We start from the raw sequence: 21,055 nt of genomic DNA, 5'->3' as shown, positions 1-21,055 counted from the left end.
ACCTACCCATGAACCCATCCATCCACCCATGAATCCACTCATCCATTAACCTATCTATCCATCCATCCATCCACCCACCCACCCATTCATGAATCTATTCATCCATCCACTCATGAATCCATTCACCCAAGAATTAATCTATCCATCCATTCAGCCATCCATGCATGAATCCATCCATCCATCCATCCATCCATCCATCCATCCATCCATCCATCCACCCACCCATCCATAAATCTGTCCACCCATCTACCTGAAAATCCATTCACCCATGAATCCATGTGTCTGTCTAACCAACCATCCATCCATTCATCCATCCATCCATCCACCCATTCACCCACCCATTCATTATATGAATCTACCCATATACTCATCCACCTACCATGAATCTACCCATCCACCTGTGATGGATGGATTCATGAGTGTACAGGTAGATCCATTCATGAATCCATCCATCCACCCATAAATCCACTCACCCATTAACCTATCTATCCATCCATCCATCCATCCATCCACCCACCCACCCACCCATTCATGAATCTATTCATCCATCCACTCATGAATCCATTCACCCAAGAATTAATCTAGCCATCCCTTCAGCCATCCATGCATGAATCCATCCATCCATCCATCCATCCATCCACCCACCCACCCATCCACCCATCCATATATCTGTCCATCCATCTACCTGAAAATCCATTCACCCATGAATCCATCTGTCTGTCTAACCAACCAACCCAGCCATCCATCCATCCATCCATCCATCCTCCATCCATCCATCCCCTCATGAGTCCATCCACCCACCCACCCTTCAGTATTCCCAATGCACAACCACCTCACTTTGCTGCTCTGTGCTTGTCATTTTCTTTCTTTCTTTTTTTTTTTTGAGACGGAGTCTCGCTCTGTCACCCAGGCTGGAGTGCAGTGGCCAGATCTCAGCTCACTGCAAGCTCCGCCTCCCAGGTTCACACCATTCTCCGGCCTCAGCCTCCCGAGTAGCTGGGACAACAGGCGCCCGCCACCTCGCCCGGCTAGTTTTTTGTATTTCTTAATAGAGACGGGGTTTCACCGTGTTAGCCAGGATGGTCTCGATCTCCTGACCTCGTGATCCGCCCATCTCGGCCTCCCAAAGTGCTGGGATTACAGGCTTGAGCCACCGCGCCCGGCCATGCTTGTCATTTTCTGGCTGAAGGGACACATGTTTGGCAAAGGCCAGAGTCTATATCCCTATTGCCTGTGACACCCCTAAGACCTACTAAATTTGAAACTTTATCAAGACAAGAAATGGGTTGCGCTGTTGTCCTTGCCTGTTTTCGGTAAAGCCCATTACCTCTAGCCATGTCCCCCAGCCCCTGCCCACATTTCCTACCTCAACCTACTGCTCCAGACCTTCACGTCAAAGACTTTAAATCACACTCGCTCTCCTGTACAAAGCATAAACATTCGCACAGCCATGATCTCCACATCTCACTCCCATATGTGTCGGGAAGCAACAGCGCGTGGGGCCGGCTCCCACCAGTAGGGACCCCGGGACACTGACTCACCCTCTCACAATGCCACTCTCCAGGTAGCTGACTTGGATGAACTTCCCAAACCGGCTGGAGTTGTTGTTGTGGGCTGTCTTGGCGTTTCCAAAAGCCTGCAACGAAATCAAAAGCAGGTTTTCAGATCAGGAGGATGGAATTTTTCTTTTTTTTCCTTTCATTTTACACTGTGCCTTTATTTTTATTTTGTATTGTTCAATTTATCTATTTTTTCTCTTGGAGACAGTCTCGCTCTGTCACGTGGGCTGGAGTGACACAATCTTAGCTCACTGCAACCTCTGCCTCCTGGGTTTAAGCAATTCTCATGCCTCAACCTCCTGAGTAGCTGGGACTACAGACGCGCGCTACCATGCCAGCTAATTTTTTGTATTTTAGTAGAGATGGGGTTTCACCATGTTGTCCAGGCTGATCTCGAACTCCTGAGCTCAGGCAGTTTGCCCGCCTCAGCCTCCCAAAGTGCATGAGTCACTGTGCCCGGTCTCTATTTTTTCTTTTTCTTTTCTTTTTTTTTTTTTTTTTGAGATGGAGTCTTGCTGTGTCGCCTAGGCTGGAATGCAAGGGTATGATCTCGGCTCTTTGCAACCACCGTCTCCCGGGTTCAAGCAATTCTCCTGGCTCAGCCTCCCGAGTAGCTGGGATTACAGGCACACACTGCCACGCCTGGCCAATTTTTTGTATTTTTAGTAGAGATTGGGTTTCACCATGTTGCCCAGGCTGGTCTTGAACTCCTGAGCTCAGGCAATCTGCCCGCCTCGGCCTCCCAAAATGCTGGGATTACAGGCATGAGCCACCACCCCCGGCCTCTTATTTTTTCTTTAACTGTTCCTGCAAAGCAGGGCTACCCAGTAAGCAGAGAGTAGCCCATTTTCTTTCTTTCTTTTTTTTGTTTGAGACAGGGTCACACAACGTCACCCAGGCTGGAGTGCAGTGTTGCGATCTTGGCTTACTGTAACCTCTGCCTCCTGGGCTGAAGCGATCCCCCTGCCTCAGCCTCCCGAGCAGCTGGGACCACAGGCATGCGCCACCACGTCTGGCTAAGGTTTTGCAGAGAGGGGGTTTTGCCATGTTGCCCAGGCTGGTTTGGAACTCCTGAGCTTAAGTGATCCACCCACCTCGGTCTCCCAAAGTGCTGAAATTACAGGCATGAGCCATCGTATCCGGCCTTGGTTTATTTAGTTAATATTTTTCAGATTGTGACATAATTTGCAAAAACATCATTTTATTTATTTGTTGTCTAAATAAACTTTATTTTTCAACCTTTTAATATTATTTTTGAGACGGGGTCTCGCTCTGTTACCCAGGCTGGAGTGTAGTGGCACGATCTCGGCTCACTGCAACCTCTGTCTCCCAGGCTCAAGGGATCCTCCCGCCTCAGCCTCCCAAGTAGCTGCGACCACAGGCATGTACCACCATGCCCCGCCTTAACTTTTAAGGTTTTGGGGTACACACACAGGTTTGTTAAGTAGGTAAATTCGTATCACAGGGGTTTGCTGTACAGATTATTTTGTCACCCAGATACTAAGCCTAGTATCCAATAGTTATTTTTTCTTTTTCTTTCTTTCTTTTTTTTTTTGGAGACAGACTCTTGCTCTGTTGCCCAGGCTGGGGTGTAGTGGCACGATCTCGGCTCACTGAAACCTCCGCCTCCCAGGTTCAAGCAATTCTCCTGCCTCAGCCTCCCAAGTAGCTAGGAATACAGGTATGTGCCACCACGCCCAGCTAATTTTTGTATTTTTAGTAGAGATGGGGTTTCACCACATTGGCCAGGATGGTCTCGATCTCTTGACCTCGTGATCCGCCTGGCCCGGCCTCTCAAAGTGCTTGGATTACAGGCGTGAGCCACTGCGCCCGGCCCCATAGTTATTTTTTTCTGCTCTTCTCCCTTTTCCCATCCTCCAGGAGGCCCCACTGTCTGCTGTTCCCCTCTGTGTGAACATGAGTTCTCCCTATTTAGCTCCCACTTATAAGTGAGAACATGCAATATTAGGTGTTCTGTTCCTGTGTTGGTTTGCTAAGGATAACAGGCTCCAGCGAGGATGGAGCTGCTATAGGCCTCAGCCTGGAGCCCTGGGCCTTCCTCCTTCTGGGCTTTGAGGATACTCACTTATTCCTGAGACAGTAGGCTATAAGTCACTTAGAAGCCCAGATAAGACCTGGAAAATACAGAGGTCTATAGTCAAGGCCCATTCCAACATTTCTCTCTTTATCTTTGTGTCTGAGGTTGTGTAAGGTGCTCAAGTTTTTTTTTTTTTTTTTTTTTGAAACAGAGTCCTTACTCTGTTGCCGGGCTGGAGTGCAATGGCATGATCTCAGCTCAGTGCAACCTCTGCCTCCTGGGTTCAAGCGATTCTCGTGGCTCACCCTCCTGGGTAGCTGGGATTACAGGTGTGTGCCACCACGCCTGGCTAACTTCTGCATTTTTAGTAGAGATGAGGTTTTCCCATGTTGTCCAGGCTGGTCTCAAACTCCTGACCTCAGGTGATCTGCCCGCCTTGGCCTCCCAAAGTACTGGGATTACAGGCATGAGCCATCGTGCCTGGCTGGTGTTCAAGGTTTAAGTCTCTGACATTAAAAATGGCAATTGCCTGAATTCTTTTCAGTTATAATCATTCATCTGATAGGGTAAACCACACCCTGTGGGTCAAATCTGGTCTGATGCTTGTTTTTTTAATTGCCTGCGAGCCAAGAATGATTTTCACATTTGTAAATGGCAAAACAAGAAACAAACAAAAACCCAAAGAAGAATATTTCCTGGTGTGAAAAACCTCTTCATATTTCAGCGTCCATCAATAAAGTTTTACTGGTGTACGCCAGGCTCATTCAATTGTGTTGCAACAGACACTACCATCTAGTCTGCAAAGGCAAAAATATTGCCTATTGGGCTCTTTGCAGCAGGAATTTTGGGCTGATCTGGACTCTGGGTTCACTGCTGGACACAAGGCAGGGTATGTGGAAGCTCCTTCGAGGAGCCCTACAGTTTGGTGGGAAGATAAGTGGGTTCAAAGAGCAATTTAAAAAAAAATTGGGGGCCGGGCGCGGTGGCTCAAGCCTGTAATCTCAGCACTTTGGGAGGCCGAGACGGGCGGATCATGAGGTCAGGAGATCGAGACCATCCTGGCTAACACGGTGAAACCCGTCTCTACTAAAAAATACAAAAAAACTAGCCGGGTGAGGTGGCAGGCGCCTGTAGTCCCAGCTACTCGGGAGGCTGAGGCAGGAGAATGGCGTGAACCCGGGAGGCGGAGCTTGCAGTGAGCTGAGATCCGGCCACTGTACTCCAGCCTGGGCGGCAGAGCGAGACTCCGTCTCAAAAAAAAAAAAAAAAAAAATTGGGGTAAAACTAACATAACATACAATTAACCATTTTAAAGTGTACAATTCAGTGGCATTTAGTACATTCACAATGTTGTGCAGCCATTGCCTTTATCTGGTTCCAGAACATTCTGATCCCCCTAAAAGGAGACTGTCCCCATCAGCAGTCCCTCCCCATTTCCCTCCCCTAGTCCCTGACAACCACCAATCTGCTTCCTATCTCTATGGATTCGCCTGTTGTGGGTATTTCAGGTCAATGAGGTCATACACTGTACGGCCTTTTGTGTCTGGTTGCTGCTGCTTTTTTCTTTTCTTTTTTCTTTTTTTTTTTTTTTAATTTAAGAGGCAGGGTCTTGCTCTGTCGCCCAGGCTGGAGTGCAGTGGTGTAATCATAGCTCACTACAAGCCTCAACCTCCTGGGCTCAAGCAATCCTCCTGCCTCAGCCTCCCAAGTAGCTGGGACCACAGGTGCAGGCCACCATGCTTGGCTAATTTTAAACATTTTTTGTAGAGACCGCGTCTCTCTATGTTGCCCAGGCTGGTCTTGAACTTCCGGCCTCAAACAATCCTCCCGCCTCGGCCTCCCAAAGGGCTGTGATGACAGGCACGGTGGCTCAATGTTCCATTCCTTTTTCACAGGACAATCTTTTGCTCTGTACTGACGAGTCCACACATACAGGGAAGTGTGTGCAGTGCAGGGAGTGTGCAGGGGTCCCCTCTGGGGCCTTCCATGTAACCATCACCTGAATGAAGATGGGGGACACCTACTCTCTGTCCAGATTCCTGGGGTGCCCCCTTCCCATGAGGGACTTACTGCTCCAGAGTGTTTAACATGGAGCCCTGGGGGAACTCGAGGCAGGGAAGGTGCCTGGCACAGGACAGAGAAGCTGGGAAGAGGTGGTGGCTGGGGGAAGATGGGGGCCTCTTTCGTTTAGGGAGAAAGAAGATGGGGTGAGGCCAGCAGGATGCGGGCTGTGAGGCCTGGCAGATGAGAGAGAGGCGGCAGAGCTGGTCCTGGGGCCTGGTGTTCCACTATCCCAGTCCTTGTGACCACTAGGTTTGGGGAAGAGGTGACATGGCAAGGGGAGGGCACAGGGACAGGGGGCACACCCTGGGCACGCCACACGTGGAAAGTCTGGCAGCAGTGATGTTACCGTTTGAGAGGCTGGGGAGCCTAGGGAGGATAGGAGAGAGCAAGGCCACAGTGTGAAGGAATTGGCAAGGCCATTGCCAAGGTCCCATTGTAGGGGGTGGTGAAGGTGGTGGCCAAGCACGCCGGGGAGGCAGAAACCAGAGACACAATGACACAGAGAGACAGGATCTTCCTGAAGGCCTCATTCCACAGGGGGATGGATATTGGTTGTTATGGACTTCATGTCTGTGTCCCTCACCAATTTTTTTTTTTTTTTGAGACAGGGTTTTGCTCTTGTTGCCCAGGCTGGAGCGCAATGGTGCGATCTCAGCTCACTGCAATCTCCGCTTCCTGGGTTCAAGTGATTCTTGTGCTTCAGCCTCCTGAGTAGCTGGGATTACAGGCACATGCTACTGCGCTCGGCTAATTTTTGTATTTTTAGTAGAGACGGGGTTTTACCATGCTGGCCAGGCTGGTCTTGAACTCCCGACCCCAAGTGATCTCCTCGCCTCGGCCTCCCAAAGTGCTGGGATTACTGGCTCGAGTCATCATGCCTCGCCCCTGACAAACTTTATATGTTGAACTCTAAGCCTAAGGTGATACGTTCAGGAGGTAAGGTCTTCGGAAGGTGATGAGGTCACTTACATGGGGCCCTCATGAATGGGATTAGTGCCTTTATAGAAGAGGCCCCCAGAGAGCTCCCTCACTCCTTCCACCATGTGAGGGCATGGAAAAAACGCCATCGATGAACCAAGAAGTGGGCTTTCACCTGACAGCAAATCTGCCAGAGCCTTGACCTTGGACTTCTCACTTCCAGAACTGTGAGAATATATTTCTGTTGTTTGAACCACCTGGTCTACGTGATACAGTCATGCACTACACAGCAATGACGATCGAACGATGGACTGCATATACGACGGTGGTCCCATAAGATTATAATACTGTATTCTTACTGTACTGTTTCTATGTTTCCATCCATCCATCCATCCACCCAATCTTTGTTTTGAGACAGGGTCTCACTCTGTTACCCAGGCTAGAGTGCGGTGGCATGATCATGGCTCACTGCAGCCTCAACCTCCAGAGCTCAAGGTGATCCTCCTGCCTCAAGCTCCCAGGTAGCTGAGACTACGGGCACGTGGCAGCACACCTGGCTTATTTTCTTATAGAGAAGAGGTTTCACTGTGTTGCCCAGGCCAGTCTCAAACTCCTGGGCTCAAGCAATCTGCTCACTTTGGCCTCTCCAAGTGTTGGGATTACAGGTGTGAGCCAAAGTAACCAGTCTATCTATTTAGAGACAGAATCTTGGTCTGTCGCCCAGGTTGGAGTGCGGTGGTGTGATCTTGGCTCACTGCAGCCTCGACCTCCTGGGTTCAAGTGATTCTCCTGCATAGGCCTTGCGAAGTGCTAGGATTACAGGAATGAGCCACCAGGCCTGGCCTATGTTTAGATACACAAATATTTACCATTGTGTTACAACTGCCCACAGTATTCAGTAAGGTAACATGCTGTACAGGTTTGCAGCCTAGAAGCAATGGGCTATACCTATTTGTTTTTGCTTTTTTTGAAATCGAGTCTTACTCTGTTGCCCAGGCTGGAGTGCAGTGGCATAATCTCGGCTCACTGCAACCTCCGCCTCCCAGGTTCAAGTGATCCTCCTGTCTCAGCCTCCACAGTAACTAGGACTACAGGCACGAGCTACCACGCCCAGCTAATTTTTGCATTTTAAAATAGAGACAGAGTTTCACCACAGTTTGAGGCCAGGCTGGTCTTGAACTCCTGACCTCAGGCGATCCACCTACCTTGGCCTTCCAAAGTGTTGGGATTACAGGCGTGAGCCACTGCACCCAGCCAGCTACATCTATTTGTATAGGTATACCCTATTAGTGGTTATATACTAACACACCTATTAGTATATAACCTACTAAACATCTACAGTGCTGGGCGCGGTGGCTCAAACCTGTAATCCCAGCACTTTGGGAGGCCAAGATGGGCGGATCACCAGGTCAGGAGATCGAGACCATCCTAGCTAACACAGTGAAACCCCGTCTCTACTAAAAAATACAAAATACTAGCCGGGCGAGATGGTGGGCGCCTGTAGTCCCAGCTACTCGGGAGGCTGAGGCAGGAGAATGGCGTAAACCCGGGAGGCGGAGCTTGCAGTGAGCTGAGATCCGGCCACTGCACTCCAGCCTGGGGGACAGAGCGAGACTCCGTCTCAAAAAAAAAACCAAAAAAAACCCAAACACCTACAGCCTAAGTGTGTAGTAGGTTATATCATCTAGGTTTGTGTAAGTTCACTCTAGGATGTTTGCATGACCACAAAATCACCCAATGACGCATTTCTCCCATAGTTAAGCTATGCGTAACCATATTCTGTGACAGTAGCCCAAACAGATTAAGACACTGGCTGACCACTGAGTGGAGGCTTTTGTGGGGCAGCCTGAAGGGGGAAGTCCCATTAAAAATGCAACTGACTGGCTGGGCACAGTGGTCATGCCTGTAATCCAGCACTTTGGGAGGCCGAGGCAGGAGGACGGCTTGAGGCCAGGAGTTCAAAACCAGCATGGGCAACACGACAAAACCCCAAATCTAGAAAAAACAAAAAAAAAAATTAGCCAGGTATGCAGCAATCTCATTACTGGGCATATACCCAAACGATTATAAATCACGCTGCTATAAAGACACATGCACATGTACGTTTATCGCAGCACTATTCACAATAGCAAAGACTTGGAACCAACCCAAATGCCCATCAATGATAGACTGGATTAAGAGAATGTTGCACATATATGCCACGGAATACTATGCAGCTATAAAAAAGGATGAGTTCATGTCCTTTGCAGTGACATGGATGAGGCTAGAAACCGTCATTCTCAGCAAACAAACACAGGAACAGAAAACCAAACACTGCATGTTCTCACTCATAAGTGGGAGTTGAACAATGAGAACACACGGACACAGGGAGGGGAACACCACACACCGGGGCCTGTGGGGGGTGGGGGGCTAGGGGAGGGATAGCATTAGAAGAAATACCTAATGTAGGTGATGGGTTGATGGGTGCAAGCAAACCACCATGGCATGTGTGCATCCATGTAACAAAACTGCACGTTCTACACATGTATCCCAGAACTTGAAGTATTAAAAAAGAAAAAGAAAAAGAAAAAAAGAGCCAGGTATGGTAGTGGGTGCCTGTAGTTCCAGTTACTTTGGAGGCTGAGGTGGGAGGATTGCTTCAGCCCAGAAGGTTGAGGCTGCAGCTACATTTGCACCCCTGCACTCCAGCCTGGGCGACAGAGCGAGACTCTGTTTCCAAAAAAAAAAAAAGGATCTGACCATGCAAGGCCCAGATACTCCCTTGGAGAAGGCTCCATTCAGCTGCAAAGCCTCGGGCAGAGCTTGAAGCCCGGATAGTAGCAGTGGCTGGACCCGTGTGCGGGTCACGCTCCTCAAGGAGCTGGCTGTTTGGGTCATGGGACAAGGAAACAGGGAGGAGCTCGAGATCATGGGGGCACGGAGCCAAGCAGGAAGGTGAGAAGGAGGGGGCCCCAGAGAGAGAGATGACCTGGCCCTCTACAGAGAAGGGGGTCTGGGCAGTAGCCGGGTGCTTTTGGTGGGGGGGACTGGGTCACCACATGAACCTTGCTCACCTGTTGATTTTTTTTTTTTTTTTTTTTTTTTTTAGGCAGGGAGACAGGGTCTCAGTCTGTCGCCTAGGTTAGAGTTTAAGTGGTGCGACCATAGCGCATTGCAGCCTCAACCTCGACCCCTAGGCTCAGGCGAGCCTCCCATTTCCGCCTCCTAATGAGCTGAGACCACAGGTATGCATCACCGTGCCTGGCTAATTTTTTTTTTTTTTTTTTTTTTTTTGAGACAGAGTTCGCTCTTGTTGCCCAGGCTGGAGTGCAATGGCGCAATCTTGGCTCACTGCAACCTCCGCCTCCTGGGTTCAAGCGATTCTCCTGCTTCAGCCTCCCGAGTAGCTGGGATTATAGGCATGCGCCACCACATCCAGCTAATTTTGTATTTTTAGTAGAGATGGGGTTTCTCCACGTTGGTCAGGCTGGTTTTGAACTTCCGACCTCAGGTGATCCACCCTCCTCGGCCTCCCAAAGTGCTGGGATTACAGGCGTGAGTCACTGCCCCCAGCCTAATTTTAAAAATGATTTTTGTCAACACGAATCTCACTATGTTACCCTGGTTGGTCTGGGGCTCTGGGACTCAAGTGATCCTTCCATCTCGGCCTCCCAAAGTGCTGGGATTACAGGTGTGAGCCACTGGGTCCGGTCTGACCTGCTGAACTTTGAAACAGTCTCTGGAGGGTCTAATGAAACCCGGGGGGCTTGTCGGTGGGCGGGAGCCACCAGGGGCTCTGCTGGTGAAGTTGGCTTTCCTGGGTGCCTATGGGACTTTTGGGGGGTGAACCACCCTGGGTGATGGGGGCGTCCTGTGCACTACACAGTGTTGAACAGCATCCTTGGCCTCCACCTACCCGACGCCATCTGGGATAACCAAAGACTGTGCCCAGAGATCGCCAAATCACCCCGGCTGGGGAGCACTGATGTACACAGACGGAAATAAAAGGGGGTTGCAGGGCTGGGTAGTTGGGGCTCACTGGTCCCTCTGTCCCTTCCATAGGCTCCTGTGCGCACTGCATTCTAGGTGCTGAGGAGATCCCTGCGGTCTTTCTAGGTTTCATTTCCAGCTGTCCAGGGGGTAGCTGGAGAACTGTGTTTTTTGTTGTTGTTGTTTGGAGTCCGCAGTCTCGCGGCACCGACTCCCTCGTTTCCTTGGATGCTCACGGGACCCTGCAGGGCCATAGTCTGGAGCTCACGCAGGAAATGAGCTTCAGCCTGGGGACCGGTGCCCAGGCCTAGGCCCTCCTCCTTGCTCCGTGTCTGACAGCACGAAGCCCAGCCTCGCCTATGTGGTCCCACGACCAGACTCTCCTCCCAATCAAGCTCAATTCAAAGAGATCTGTCAGGCAAACCCTAAAATAATGTCCCAGGAAGGGGCACAGAAAGCTCCCCTTACTTGGCCTAACTATAAGCAGATGGCGAAGGGATGCCTGTCCTCGAGGGTGAGGGGGGGGAGGACAGTCCTGTTGGTTGCCCTGGGGTGTCTGCAGCAGGAAATGGGTCCTCTCTGAGTGGGGTCCCCCCACCTTGGTGTAAAGCCTGGTCTGTGGCAGAGGTATCCCAGAAATGTACATTCATACCCTAAAGAGCCACAGTGCTCACTTTAAACCCAGCGGCCAAGTCTCTGCAGTGACTTCTAATATCACAGCCAGGCCTGGTGTCTTGGGGACACACGACAGGGAACGCCTTTGGGATATGAGGGGCCCCTCCCACCACCGTGGCTGCCCAAGGGCGGGCTTTCTGGTTCTGCGATTACCCCGTGCACCAATTACCCATGCACACAGGCTGCTCCCAGGCCCGGTGACCTCACGCGTCTGGTATGCGGTCTCAGCACACTGCGACTTTTCAAAGCCCATCTAAAAATATCCGGTTGGTGCTATTATACATCCGAGGGGGAAGTGCGGCCCGGCGCTCGCAGCGAGGGGTGCTATTGTGTTGCTGCTCGGCTGGGCTGGCCAGGGGCTCGCACAGTCTCAAAGCACAAGGGGTGGCTGGTGTGCCTGGAGGATCATGTGGGGTCCAGAGTGGACAGGAGGGAGGACATGGGACCCCGGTGTCAGCATCTATGCGATATAATCTGGCATACGCACCAGGAAGGCGGATGCCATGGTTCCCCAAGGCTACAAAACCCATAGCACTGGACATGCTCAAAACCAAAAAAGGCCTCTCCTTTCACAGAAACACATTTTTTTTTCTTTTATGATATAAAAAACATGTTTCTAATATAAGTTGCAAACTTTGGAAAAAAAATATTATCTCACTAGGTCCAGCAATCCCACTTCTGGGTATATATCCAAAGGAAATGACATCAGTACGTGGAAGAAACGCTTGCATTCTCATGTTCATTTCAGCACTAATCACAATAGCCAAGACGTGGAATCAACCTAAGTGTCCATCAACAGATGAATGAATAAGCTGGGTTCAGTGGCTCACTCCTGTAATCCTAGCACTCTGGGAGGCCGGGGCGGGTGGATCACTTGGGGTCAAGAGTTTAAGACCAGCCTGGCCAACATGGCGAAATCCCGTCTCCACTAAAAACACAAAAATTAGCTGGGCGTGGTGGCATGTGCCTGTAACCCAGCTACCTGGGAGGCTGAGGCAGGAGAATCGTCTGAACCCAGGAGGTGGAGGTTGCACTGAGCTGAGATCGCGCCACAGCACTCTGGCCTGGGTGACAGAGCAAGACTCTGTCTCAAAAAAAAAAAAAAAAAAAAAAAAAAAGAGAGATCCTGCCATTTGCAGCAACATGGATAAAGCTGAGGGATACTATGTTAATAAGCCAGGCACAGAAAGGCAAATACTACATGATCTCATTGGTGTAGAATTTTTGAAAGTTGAACTCATAGTGGGAGGGGGGAAGGGAGTGAGGGTTGAAAAGTTACCTATTAGGTACAGTGTTCGAGATCTGAGTGACGGGTACATTAGAAGTGCAACCCTAACCATTACCCAATATATCCCTGTAACAAACTACACATGTACCCCCACTCCAAAAAAAAAAAAAAAAAACTCATAGAAGCAGAAAGTAGGGCTGGTGCTGTGGTTCACACCTGTAATCTCCCAGCACTTTGGGAGGCAGAGATGGGAGGATCACTTGAGGCCAGGAGTTTTGAGACCAGCCTGGGCAACATAGTGACATCCCATCTTTACCAAAAATAAAAAATTAGCTAGGTGTCGTGGGACACACCTGTTGTCCCAGCTACTCAGGAAGCTGAGGCAAGAGGATCGCTTAGGCCCAGGAATTCGAGGCTGCAGTGAACTGTGCCACAGCACTCCAGCCTGGGTGATGGAGCAAGACCCTGTCTTAAAAAAACAGAAGTAGAAAGTAGAATACTGGTTACCGGGGGTGGGGGCAGGGTTGGGGAGATGCTGGTCAAAGGATATAAATTTCAGTTAGAGAGAGGAATAAATATTTAAACAATCTATTGTATAACATGGTGACTGTAAATATTTTTGTATTTTGAAAATTCCTAAGAGAGTAGATTTTAAGTGCTTTCATCACAAAACATGTTGAGTATGTCAGGTAACGCATATGTTAATTAGCTCCATTGACCCATTCCACAATGTATACATATTTTAAAATGTCATGTTGTATGTGATGAATATATACAACTTTCATCAATTAGAAATAAAACAGGCTGGGAGGTGGCTCATGCCTGTAATTCCAGCACTTTGGGAGGCCGACGTGGGCAGATCACAAGGTCAGGAGATCTAGACCATCCTGGCTAATACGGTGAAACCCTGTCTCTACTAAAAATACAAAAAATTAGCCGGGTGTGATGGTGGGTGCCTGTAGTCCCAGCTACTCTGGAGGCTGAGGCAGGAGAACGGCATGAACCTGGGAGGCGGAGCTTGCAGTGAGCCAAGATTGCGCCACTGCACTCCAGCCTGGGCGACAGAGCGAGACTCTGTCTCAAAAAAAAAAAAAAAAAAGAAAAGAAATAAAATAAGCCCTGGTGTTGTGGCTCACACCTGTAATTCTACCACTTTAGAAGCCAAGGCGGGTGGATCACGTGAGGTCAGGAGTTCAAGACCAAACTGGCCAACATGGTGAAACCCCGTCTCTACTAAAAATGCAAAAATTAGCCAGGCGTGGTGGCACGCGCCTGTAGTCCCTCCTACTTTGGAGGCTGAGGCGAGAGAATTGCTTGAACCCAGGAGGTGGAGGTTGCAGTGAGTCAAGATCGCGCCACTGCACTCTAGCCTGGGTGAGAGAGCAAGACTCTGTCTTGGAAAAAAAAAAAAAAGAAAGAAATAAAATAAGCCGGGTGCAGTGGCTCACACCTGCAATCCCAGCACTCTGGGAGGCCAAGGCAGGAGATCACCTGAGCCCAGGAAGTTCAAGAACAGCCGTGAGATCCTATGTCTACAAAAAAGAAAAAATTAGCCATGCGTAGTGATGCATGCCTATAGTCCCAGCTACTCAGGGGGCCGAAATGGCAGGATCACTTGAGCCCAGGAGGTCGAGGCTGCAGTGAACCATGATTGTGCCATTAATTACACTCTAGCCTGGATGACAGAGTGAGACCCTGTTACCCGCCCCGCCCCACCCCCCCCAAAAAATTAAATTAAAGACAATTTTTAAAAACCTCATGAAAAGTTTATATCACAGAAGAAATCCATAAAGCTACTGGTCATAATTCAGCTTCCCCCCAGTCACGGTTTCTAGGTAAAACTAACGTAGAGGCAGTCTTGCCCCTTCCTCTGACAGGGCTGGCCTAGGCGTGGGTCCAGTGGGGATGCCATGTGCCCACCAGGGACACTGAGAGCTGGAAGAAGTCTGGCCGCCTTCCAAATGCCCCTGCCTCTGAGATTTTTCTTCTGGGCAATTTAAAAAGATTTCTTGAATTGAGAAAGCTAGAGAAGAATTATTCAATGGGGCCAGGTGCCGTGGTTTACACATGTAATCCCAGCACTTTGGGAGGCCGAGGCGGGCAGATTACTTGAGGTCAGGAGTTCAAGACCAACCTGGTCAACATGGTGAAACCCTGTCTCTACTAAAAATACAAAAATTAGCCGGGCATGGTGGCAGGCGCCTGTAGTCCCATCTACTCGGGAAGCTGAGGCAGGAGAATCGCTTGAATGTGGGAGGTGGAGGTTGCAGTGAGCTGAGATCGTGCCACTGCACTCCAGCCTGGGTGACAGAGCAAGACTCTGTCTCAAAAAAGAAAAAAAAAAAAGGTATTATTCAATGGTACTCACGAACACACGGGCAGGATGCCTTTATTCTCACTATTGTGATGGGGCCTTCCAGTGTGGAGAACGATTGGGCTCAACTCTGAAGATGGCTTGGGCAACCAGGGAGCAGGGTGGGCGTCAGTGGATGGAAAATCACTAAGAGGAAACATGGAGTGTATGGCAGTTTCTAGCTAAACCGACCTAACAGGATTCTTGCTGAAGACAGGCCAGGGTGATCAGATAGTACCTGGGGTATGGGAGAAGATGAGGAGTCCGATCAGACACCAAGCGTGATCAGCTCTCAAGGACGGAGGGTTCCTGTTAAACTGTCTTAGCAGGGTCTCAGCTGAAACTGGATTTTACAAAGAAGTGCTCAGATGGGACTGGGAAAAGGTTCAGAAGTCTAATGTTCGGTCAAGCAGAGAATCGTTGAAAAGAGACATCCAGGGTTGAACGTCCTATGTAGGCAGAAATTCTAGATCTTCTTTTTTTTTTTTTTGAGACCAAGTCTTGCTCTGTCACCCAGGCCAGAATGCGGTGGCTCACTGCAACCTCCGCCTCCCAGGTTCAAGTGTTCTTCCTGCCTTAGCAGGAAGTAGTGGGGAGTACAGGTGTGCACCTCCATGACCGGCTAATTTTTGTACTGGTAGTAGAGACGGGGTCTTGCTATGTTGGCCAGGGTGGTCTCGAACTCCTAGCCTCAAGTGATTCACCCACCTCGGCCTCCCAAAGTGTTGGGATTACAGGCGTGAGCCACCGTGCCTGGCCAAAACTTCTAGATCTTCTGGCCGGGGGCAGTGGCTCATGCCTGTAATCCTAGCACTTTGGGAGACCGAGTTGGGCAGATCATGAGGTCAGGAGATCGAGACCATCCTGGCTAACACGGTGAAACCCCATCTCTATTAAAAAAAAAAAATGCAGGCCGGGCGCGGTGGCTCAAGCCTGTAATCCCAGTACTTTGGGAGGCCGAGGCGGGTGGATCACGAAGTCAGGAGATCGAGACCATCCTGGCTAACATGGTGAAACCCCGTCTCTACTAAAAATACAAAAAACTAGCCGGGCGTGGTAGCGGGCGCCTGTAGTCCCAGCTACTCGGAGGCTGAGGCAGGAGAATGGCGTAAACCCGGGAGGCGGAGCTTGTAGTGAGCCGAGATCGCGCCACTGCACTCCAGCCTGGGTGACACAGTGAGACTCCGTCTCAAAAAAAAAAAAAAAAAAAAAAAAAAAAATGCAAAGAATTAGCTGGGCATGGTGGCGGGCGCCTGTAGTCCTAGCTACTCAGGAGGCTGAGGCAAGAGAATGGCATGAACCCAGGAGGCGGAGCTTGCAGTAAGCTGAGATTGCACCACTGCACTCCAACCTGGGCGACAGAGCGAGACTTCGTCTCAAAAAAAAAAAAAAGAAAAAAATATTCTAGATCTTCTATCTAAAGGATGGCTCTCCTCTTGGTTGGAATGCCTGATAACATTTTAGGGAGGCCAGGCAGGTGGCTCACATCTGTGATCCAAGCACTTTGGGAGGCCAAGCCAGGAGGATCGCTTGAGGCCAGGGATTCAGGACCAGCTGGGCAACATAGCAAGGCTCTGTCTCTTAAAGAAAAATAATTGGAAAGTTCACCAGATCTGGTGATACACACTTGTAGTCCCAGCTACTTAGAAGGCTGAGGGAGAAGGATTGCTTGAGTCCAGGAGGTTGAGGCTGCAGTGAGCTATGATCGCACCACTGCACTCCAGCCTGGGCAACAGAGTTAGATCCCATCTGAAAAAACAAAACAAAAAAACATTCTCCCTAAAACATTTTAGGGAGAACAGTGACTATGACATATCATGACCTGTGGTGAGGAGTGGCCCCCCAGGGGCATATGGTGTGGGATTCAAGACTCCCTCTTTAATTCGCATTCCTTTAAGAGGCAGACTTGCCATCCCCATTTCAGATGAGGAGCCGGAGGCACCAAAAGGTCTGCCGGCCTCCCTGAAGTCCAAGAGCAGGAGGCTGATGCATCCTTGGCTCCCCTGCCCTGATCGGGCGGGTGTGGTGGCTCATGCCTGGGCAGGCCCATGCCCTGCCCACCTGCCCTGACACATGTGGTCACGTTTAGCCACAGCTCAGGTGTCTCGGCCTCTGGGAGCCTCCCTGGACCTGCCTGGACAGAGTGGGCTGCCTGCTTCCCGGAGCCTTGATGCTGTTTCTTTTTGTTGTTGTTGAGACTCCGTCTCGCTCTGTCGCCCAAGCTGGAGTGCAGTGGCACGATCTTGGCTCACTGCAGCCTCCACCTCCCGGGCTCAAGTGATTCTCCTGTCTCAGCCTCCCGAGTAGCTGCAACTACAGGAGCCTGCCACCACGCCCAGCTAATTTTATTGTATTGTTAGTAGAGACAGGGTTTCACCATGTTGGCCAGGCTGATTGGTCTCAAACTCCTGAGCTCAGGCAATCCACCTGCCTCCGCCTCCCAAAGTGCTGGTATCACAGGTGTGAGCCACTGTGCCCAGCCCCTTGATGCTGTTTCTTCCTCCCTCTGCAGCACCATCTCTGCGTGAAGCCTCTGCCCCCTGCTCAGACCATGAGCCACACAGAACTTCTGATCTCCCCTGTCTGGTCAATGCCATGCGGGCACCGAGATGAAGGACTGACCAGTATTGCTGAGAGGTTGCGGCTGGAGAAAGAACATCTGCAAATATTGAGCCACCACAGAGCCTAAAGAAAGGGGCTGAAAGAGGGAGACTGTCTCCTTGCTTTTCAGTTTGCAGAAGTCCTTTCTCCTTCCAGCTATGGTAAGGTGGAGACTGCCACATGACACTGGCCAGGGCCTGGCAGCCAGCTTGGAACTCCTGTTATTTCTTTCCTGTGTTCTCCAAGTTCCTAGCAGAACTTTCTACCTGAAACAGCACTTGGTCCGAGGCCACGGAGTAGGGGACGCCCTCCCGGGGACACTGACAGCAGTCAGACCCAGATGAGAGCTGTGACCCTGCGCGTGGGTGGTTCAAGCCGGCAGCCAGAGGCCACATCCCAAGGCTGTGCCAGGCTCTCATGGACACAGGAGCCCTGTGGGCGGTGCTCTGTCCCAGGAGGCCCGAGGGGCCAGGGGGTTCTGCTCTGCCAGGTCTGCCAATCTAATAGCCATGGGGCAGCCACTGGGAGCTGGGACTGTGCTTCATGGAAATGCCAGGGAAATACACCCCCAGGTTGTCATGGGGTTGCAGGCTATTTCTTTTTTCAAGACAGGGTCTTGCTTTGTCACCCAGGCTGGAGTACAAAGGCGCGATCCTAGTTCACTGCAGCCTCAAACTCCTGGGCTTGAGTGATCCTCCCTCCTTAGACTCTTAAGTAGCTGGGACCACTGGCGCATACCACTGTGCCTGGCTGATTAAAAAAAAAAAATTTCGGTATAGACAGGGTCTTGCTATGTTGTCCAGGGCGGCCTTGAACTCCTGGGCTCGAGTGATTCTCCCACCTCGGCCTCCCAAAATGCTGGGAGTACAGGTGTGAGCCCCCATGACTAGCCAGTTTGCAGGCGACTTCTGCTGAGACACTTTGCAAGATTCAGTGGGTTCTGGTGGCCAGGGGGAGGGTTGGAGGCTCAAGGTTACTGCTGGGCAATTTGGGCAAATTAGTTCATGGCTCTTGGATTTCAGATTTCTCTCCTGTAAGGTAAGGTTTTGGAAAAATCCCTGCCTTAGCAGATGGAGGATTAATCAGGATTTTCTGTGTGAACCAGGGGCCAGTGAACTTGTTCTGCGAAGGGGCAGGTGGTGAATATTTCTGGCCCCATCTGCTGTCACCGCTCAGCTCTGCCAGTGTGGCAGGAAAGTGGTCACAAACAGGTAGGGGCATGGGTGTGGCCACATGGAGGACACCCTCCTTGTACCAGTGATCTCTATCAGGGGTCTGCAAAGTGCGGCCAGTCACCTATTACTGTACAGTCTATGTTCTAGGGACAGCTTTCACATTTTAAAAATGCTTAGGGGGTCTGGCGTGGGAGCTCACACATATAATCCCAGCACTTTGGGAGGCCAAGGAGGGAGGATCACTTGAGGTCAGGAGTTCAAGACCAGCCTGGCCAACATGGTGAAACCCCTTCTCTATCCAAATACAAAAGAAATTAGCCGGGTGTGGTGGTGTGCACCTGTAGTCCCAGCTACTTGGGAGGCTGAGGCAGGAGAATCACTTGAACCTGGGAGGTGAAGGTTGCAGTGAGCCAAGATTGTGCCACTCCACTCCAGCCTGGGTGACAGAGCAAGACTCCATCTGGAAAAAAAAAATGCTTAGGGGAGAAAAAAAGTCAAAACATCGGCCGGGAATGGTGTATCACGCCTGTAATTCCAGCACTTTGGAAGGCCGAGGGGGGTGGGACACAAGGTCAGAAGTTCGAGACCACAAGGTCAGAAGTTCGAGACCAGCCTGGCCAAGATGGTGAAACCCCATCTCTACGAAACTACAAAAGAAATGAGCTGGGCGTCGTGGCATGCACCTATAGTACCAGCTACTCGGGAGGCTGAGGTAGGAGACTTGCTTGAACCTGGGAGGCGAAGGTTGCAGTGAGCCAAGATTGTGCCACTGCACTCCAGCCTGGGCGACAGAGCAAGACTCCATCCGAAAAAAAAAAAAACAACCAAAAATGCTTAGGGGAGAAAAAACGTCAAAAGATCGGGCGAGTGTGGTGGCTCATGCCTGTAATTCCAGCACTTTGGAAGGCCGAGGTGGGTGGATCACAAGGTCAGGAGTTTGAGACTAGCCTGGCTAATATGGTGAAACCCCGTTTCTACTAAAAACACAAAAATTAGCCAGGCATGGTGGTGGGCGCCTGTAGTCCCAGCTACTCGGGAAGCTGAGGCAGGAAATCCCTTGAACCTGGGAAGCGGAGGCTGTAGTGAGCCAGGATTGCACCACTGCATTCCAGCCTGTGCAACAGGGTGAGACTCCATCTCAAATAATAATAATAAAAAAAGTCAAAAGATCTCTGGATGGCTGAAATTGATGTGAAATTCAATTTTCAGCAGCAGCTAATGATGTTTTCCTGGCACGCAGCCACATCGGTCTGGGTCTGGCCTAAGCCTGCATTTGAGTTCCAATAGCAGAGTCAAGTCATTCTGACAGAGACTGGGTGGCCCCTAGGACCTGTGTGAAATAGACTGTCTGGTCTTTGTGGGAAAAGAGTGGCCAGGGGCCGCTGTTCTGGATCCTCTGTTAAATGCCCCCTTTTCTGGGGATCCCAGACACGGCTCCAGCAGGATGGGTCGGCAGGAGGTGAGTGTCGCCTGGAGGTGAGTGTCGCCCTGGATGACTGGTCTCCCCAGGCCATGGCAGGGAGGTGGAGAAGCAGGCCTGGGAAGCACCCAGGACAAAATGGGTCCACAGGGTCATGTGCTCAAGGAGGGCTGGGTGAGAAGAGACTCCCTAGGAGCTGGGAGCAGAGGTCAGCAGGCAGGGCTGGAGGCGAGGAAGTGAGAAGTTGGGCTGATGTTTTCAACAGAGTTCAGAGCTGTGGTGAAGGCGGGGCCGAGGCAATGAGGAGGTTGGTGGGGGCTGTGTCGGGGATGATGCCAGCCAGGCGCAAGGAAGACCCTGGGAAGGGGGCGGGTGTCATGGAGGTGAGGAGGCAGCTGTGGGGTGGAAGACAGGACTTCCCACACCCCCAAGCCCAAGCCTGCACAGGAGGCAGCTGCAGGCTCAGTTGGCCTGCGGATGTGGGGGCAGGAAGTGGAAGAGTCACCCCAACCTCATGGCTCCCCCATTCGCAGAGGAGGAAGTGGAAGCTCGCCAGGGCCCCTAGCCTAGTCAGGTTTTGTTCTTTTCTGGTTGCTCAAGGGGCTTGGGGCACCCCGACAGGCTCTCGATAGCTGGTTGCTGGTCAGATGGACAGACAGCAGGGATGTACAGAGAGCTGAGTGCTCCCAACCCCATATGCCCCAGTTCACAAGAGACACCAACTGTCAGCCACAGACGCAGATAGCATCACGGCAAACACTGAAACGCAGCAAGGACTCCCAGGGCTAGGACGGGGCCCTTTAAGAAGGACAGACTCCTACCATGCGCTAAAGTCTGACAGCAAACCCTACAGGGGTGGGGTAGGGGGAGCCTTAAATAACAACAAAAACCCAAGTGTGAAACAAGTTACTGAAATCTTACATATGTCACTAAATTTGGGTTTAGGTTATCACGAAACCATGTACTAGGTCACAGAAAGAATACAGAACAAACCAGGCTTTGATAGGAGAAGGTCCTGTTTGGTTCTCAAGGCTGTGAAAACATCTGAAGAATTT

At 50.7% G+C, this 21,055-nt stretch overlaps 1 protein-coding gene across 9 annotated transcripts in view; it reads right to left on the bottom strand.

The window, feature by feature from the left end:
- The window catches only part of MYO9B (myosin IXB), a 137,891-nt gene that overhangs the window by 68,794 nt on the left and 48,042 nt on the right, over positions 1-21,055 (bottom strand). For all 9 annotated transcript variants that reach the window (XM_077978232.1, XM_077978233.1, XM_077978238.1 and 6 more), the window contains exon 3: positions 1,542-1,636. In XM_077978232.1, the coding sequence (XP_077834358.1) occupies positions 1,542-1,636 (95 nt within the window). The remainder of the gene's footprint in view (positions 1-1,541; positions 1,637-21,055) is intronic.

This window comes from Macaca mulatta, chromosome 19 (genome assembly GCF_049350105.2).
Source record: "Macaca mulatta isolate MMU2019108-1 chromosome 19, T2T-MMU8v2.0, whole genome shotgun sequence".
Taxonomy (NCBI): domain Eukaryota; kingdom Metazoa; phylum Chordata; class Mammalia; order Primates; family Cercopithecidae; genus Macaca; species Macaca mulatta.
The sequence above is the reverse complement of the archived record's forward strand: the minus strand, read 5'-3'. Positions and strand labels throughout refer to the sequence as shown.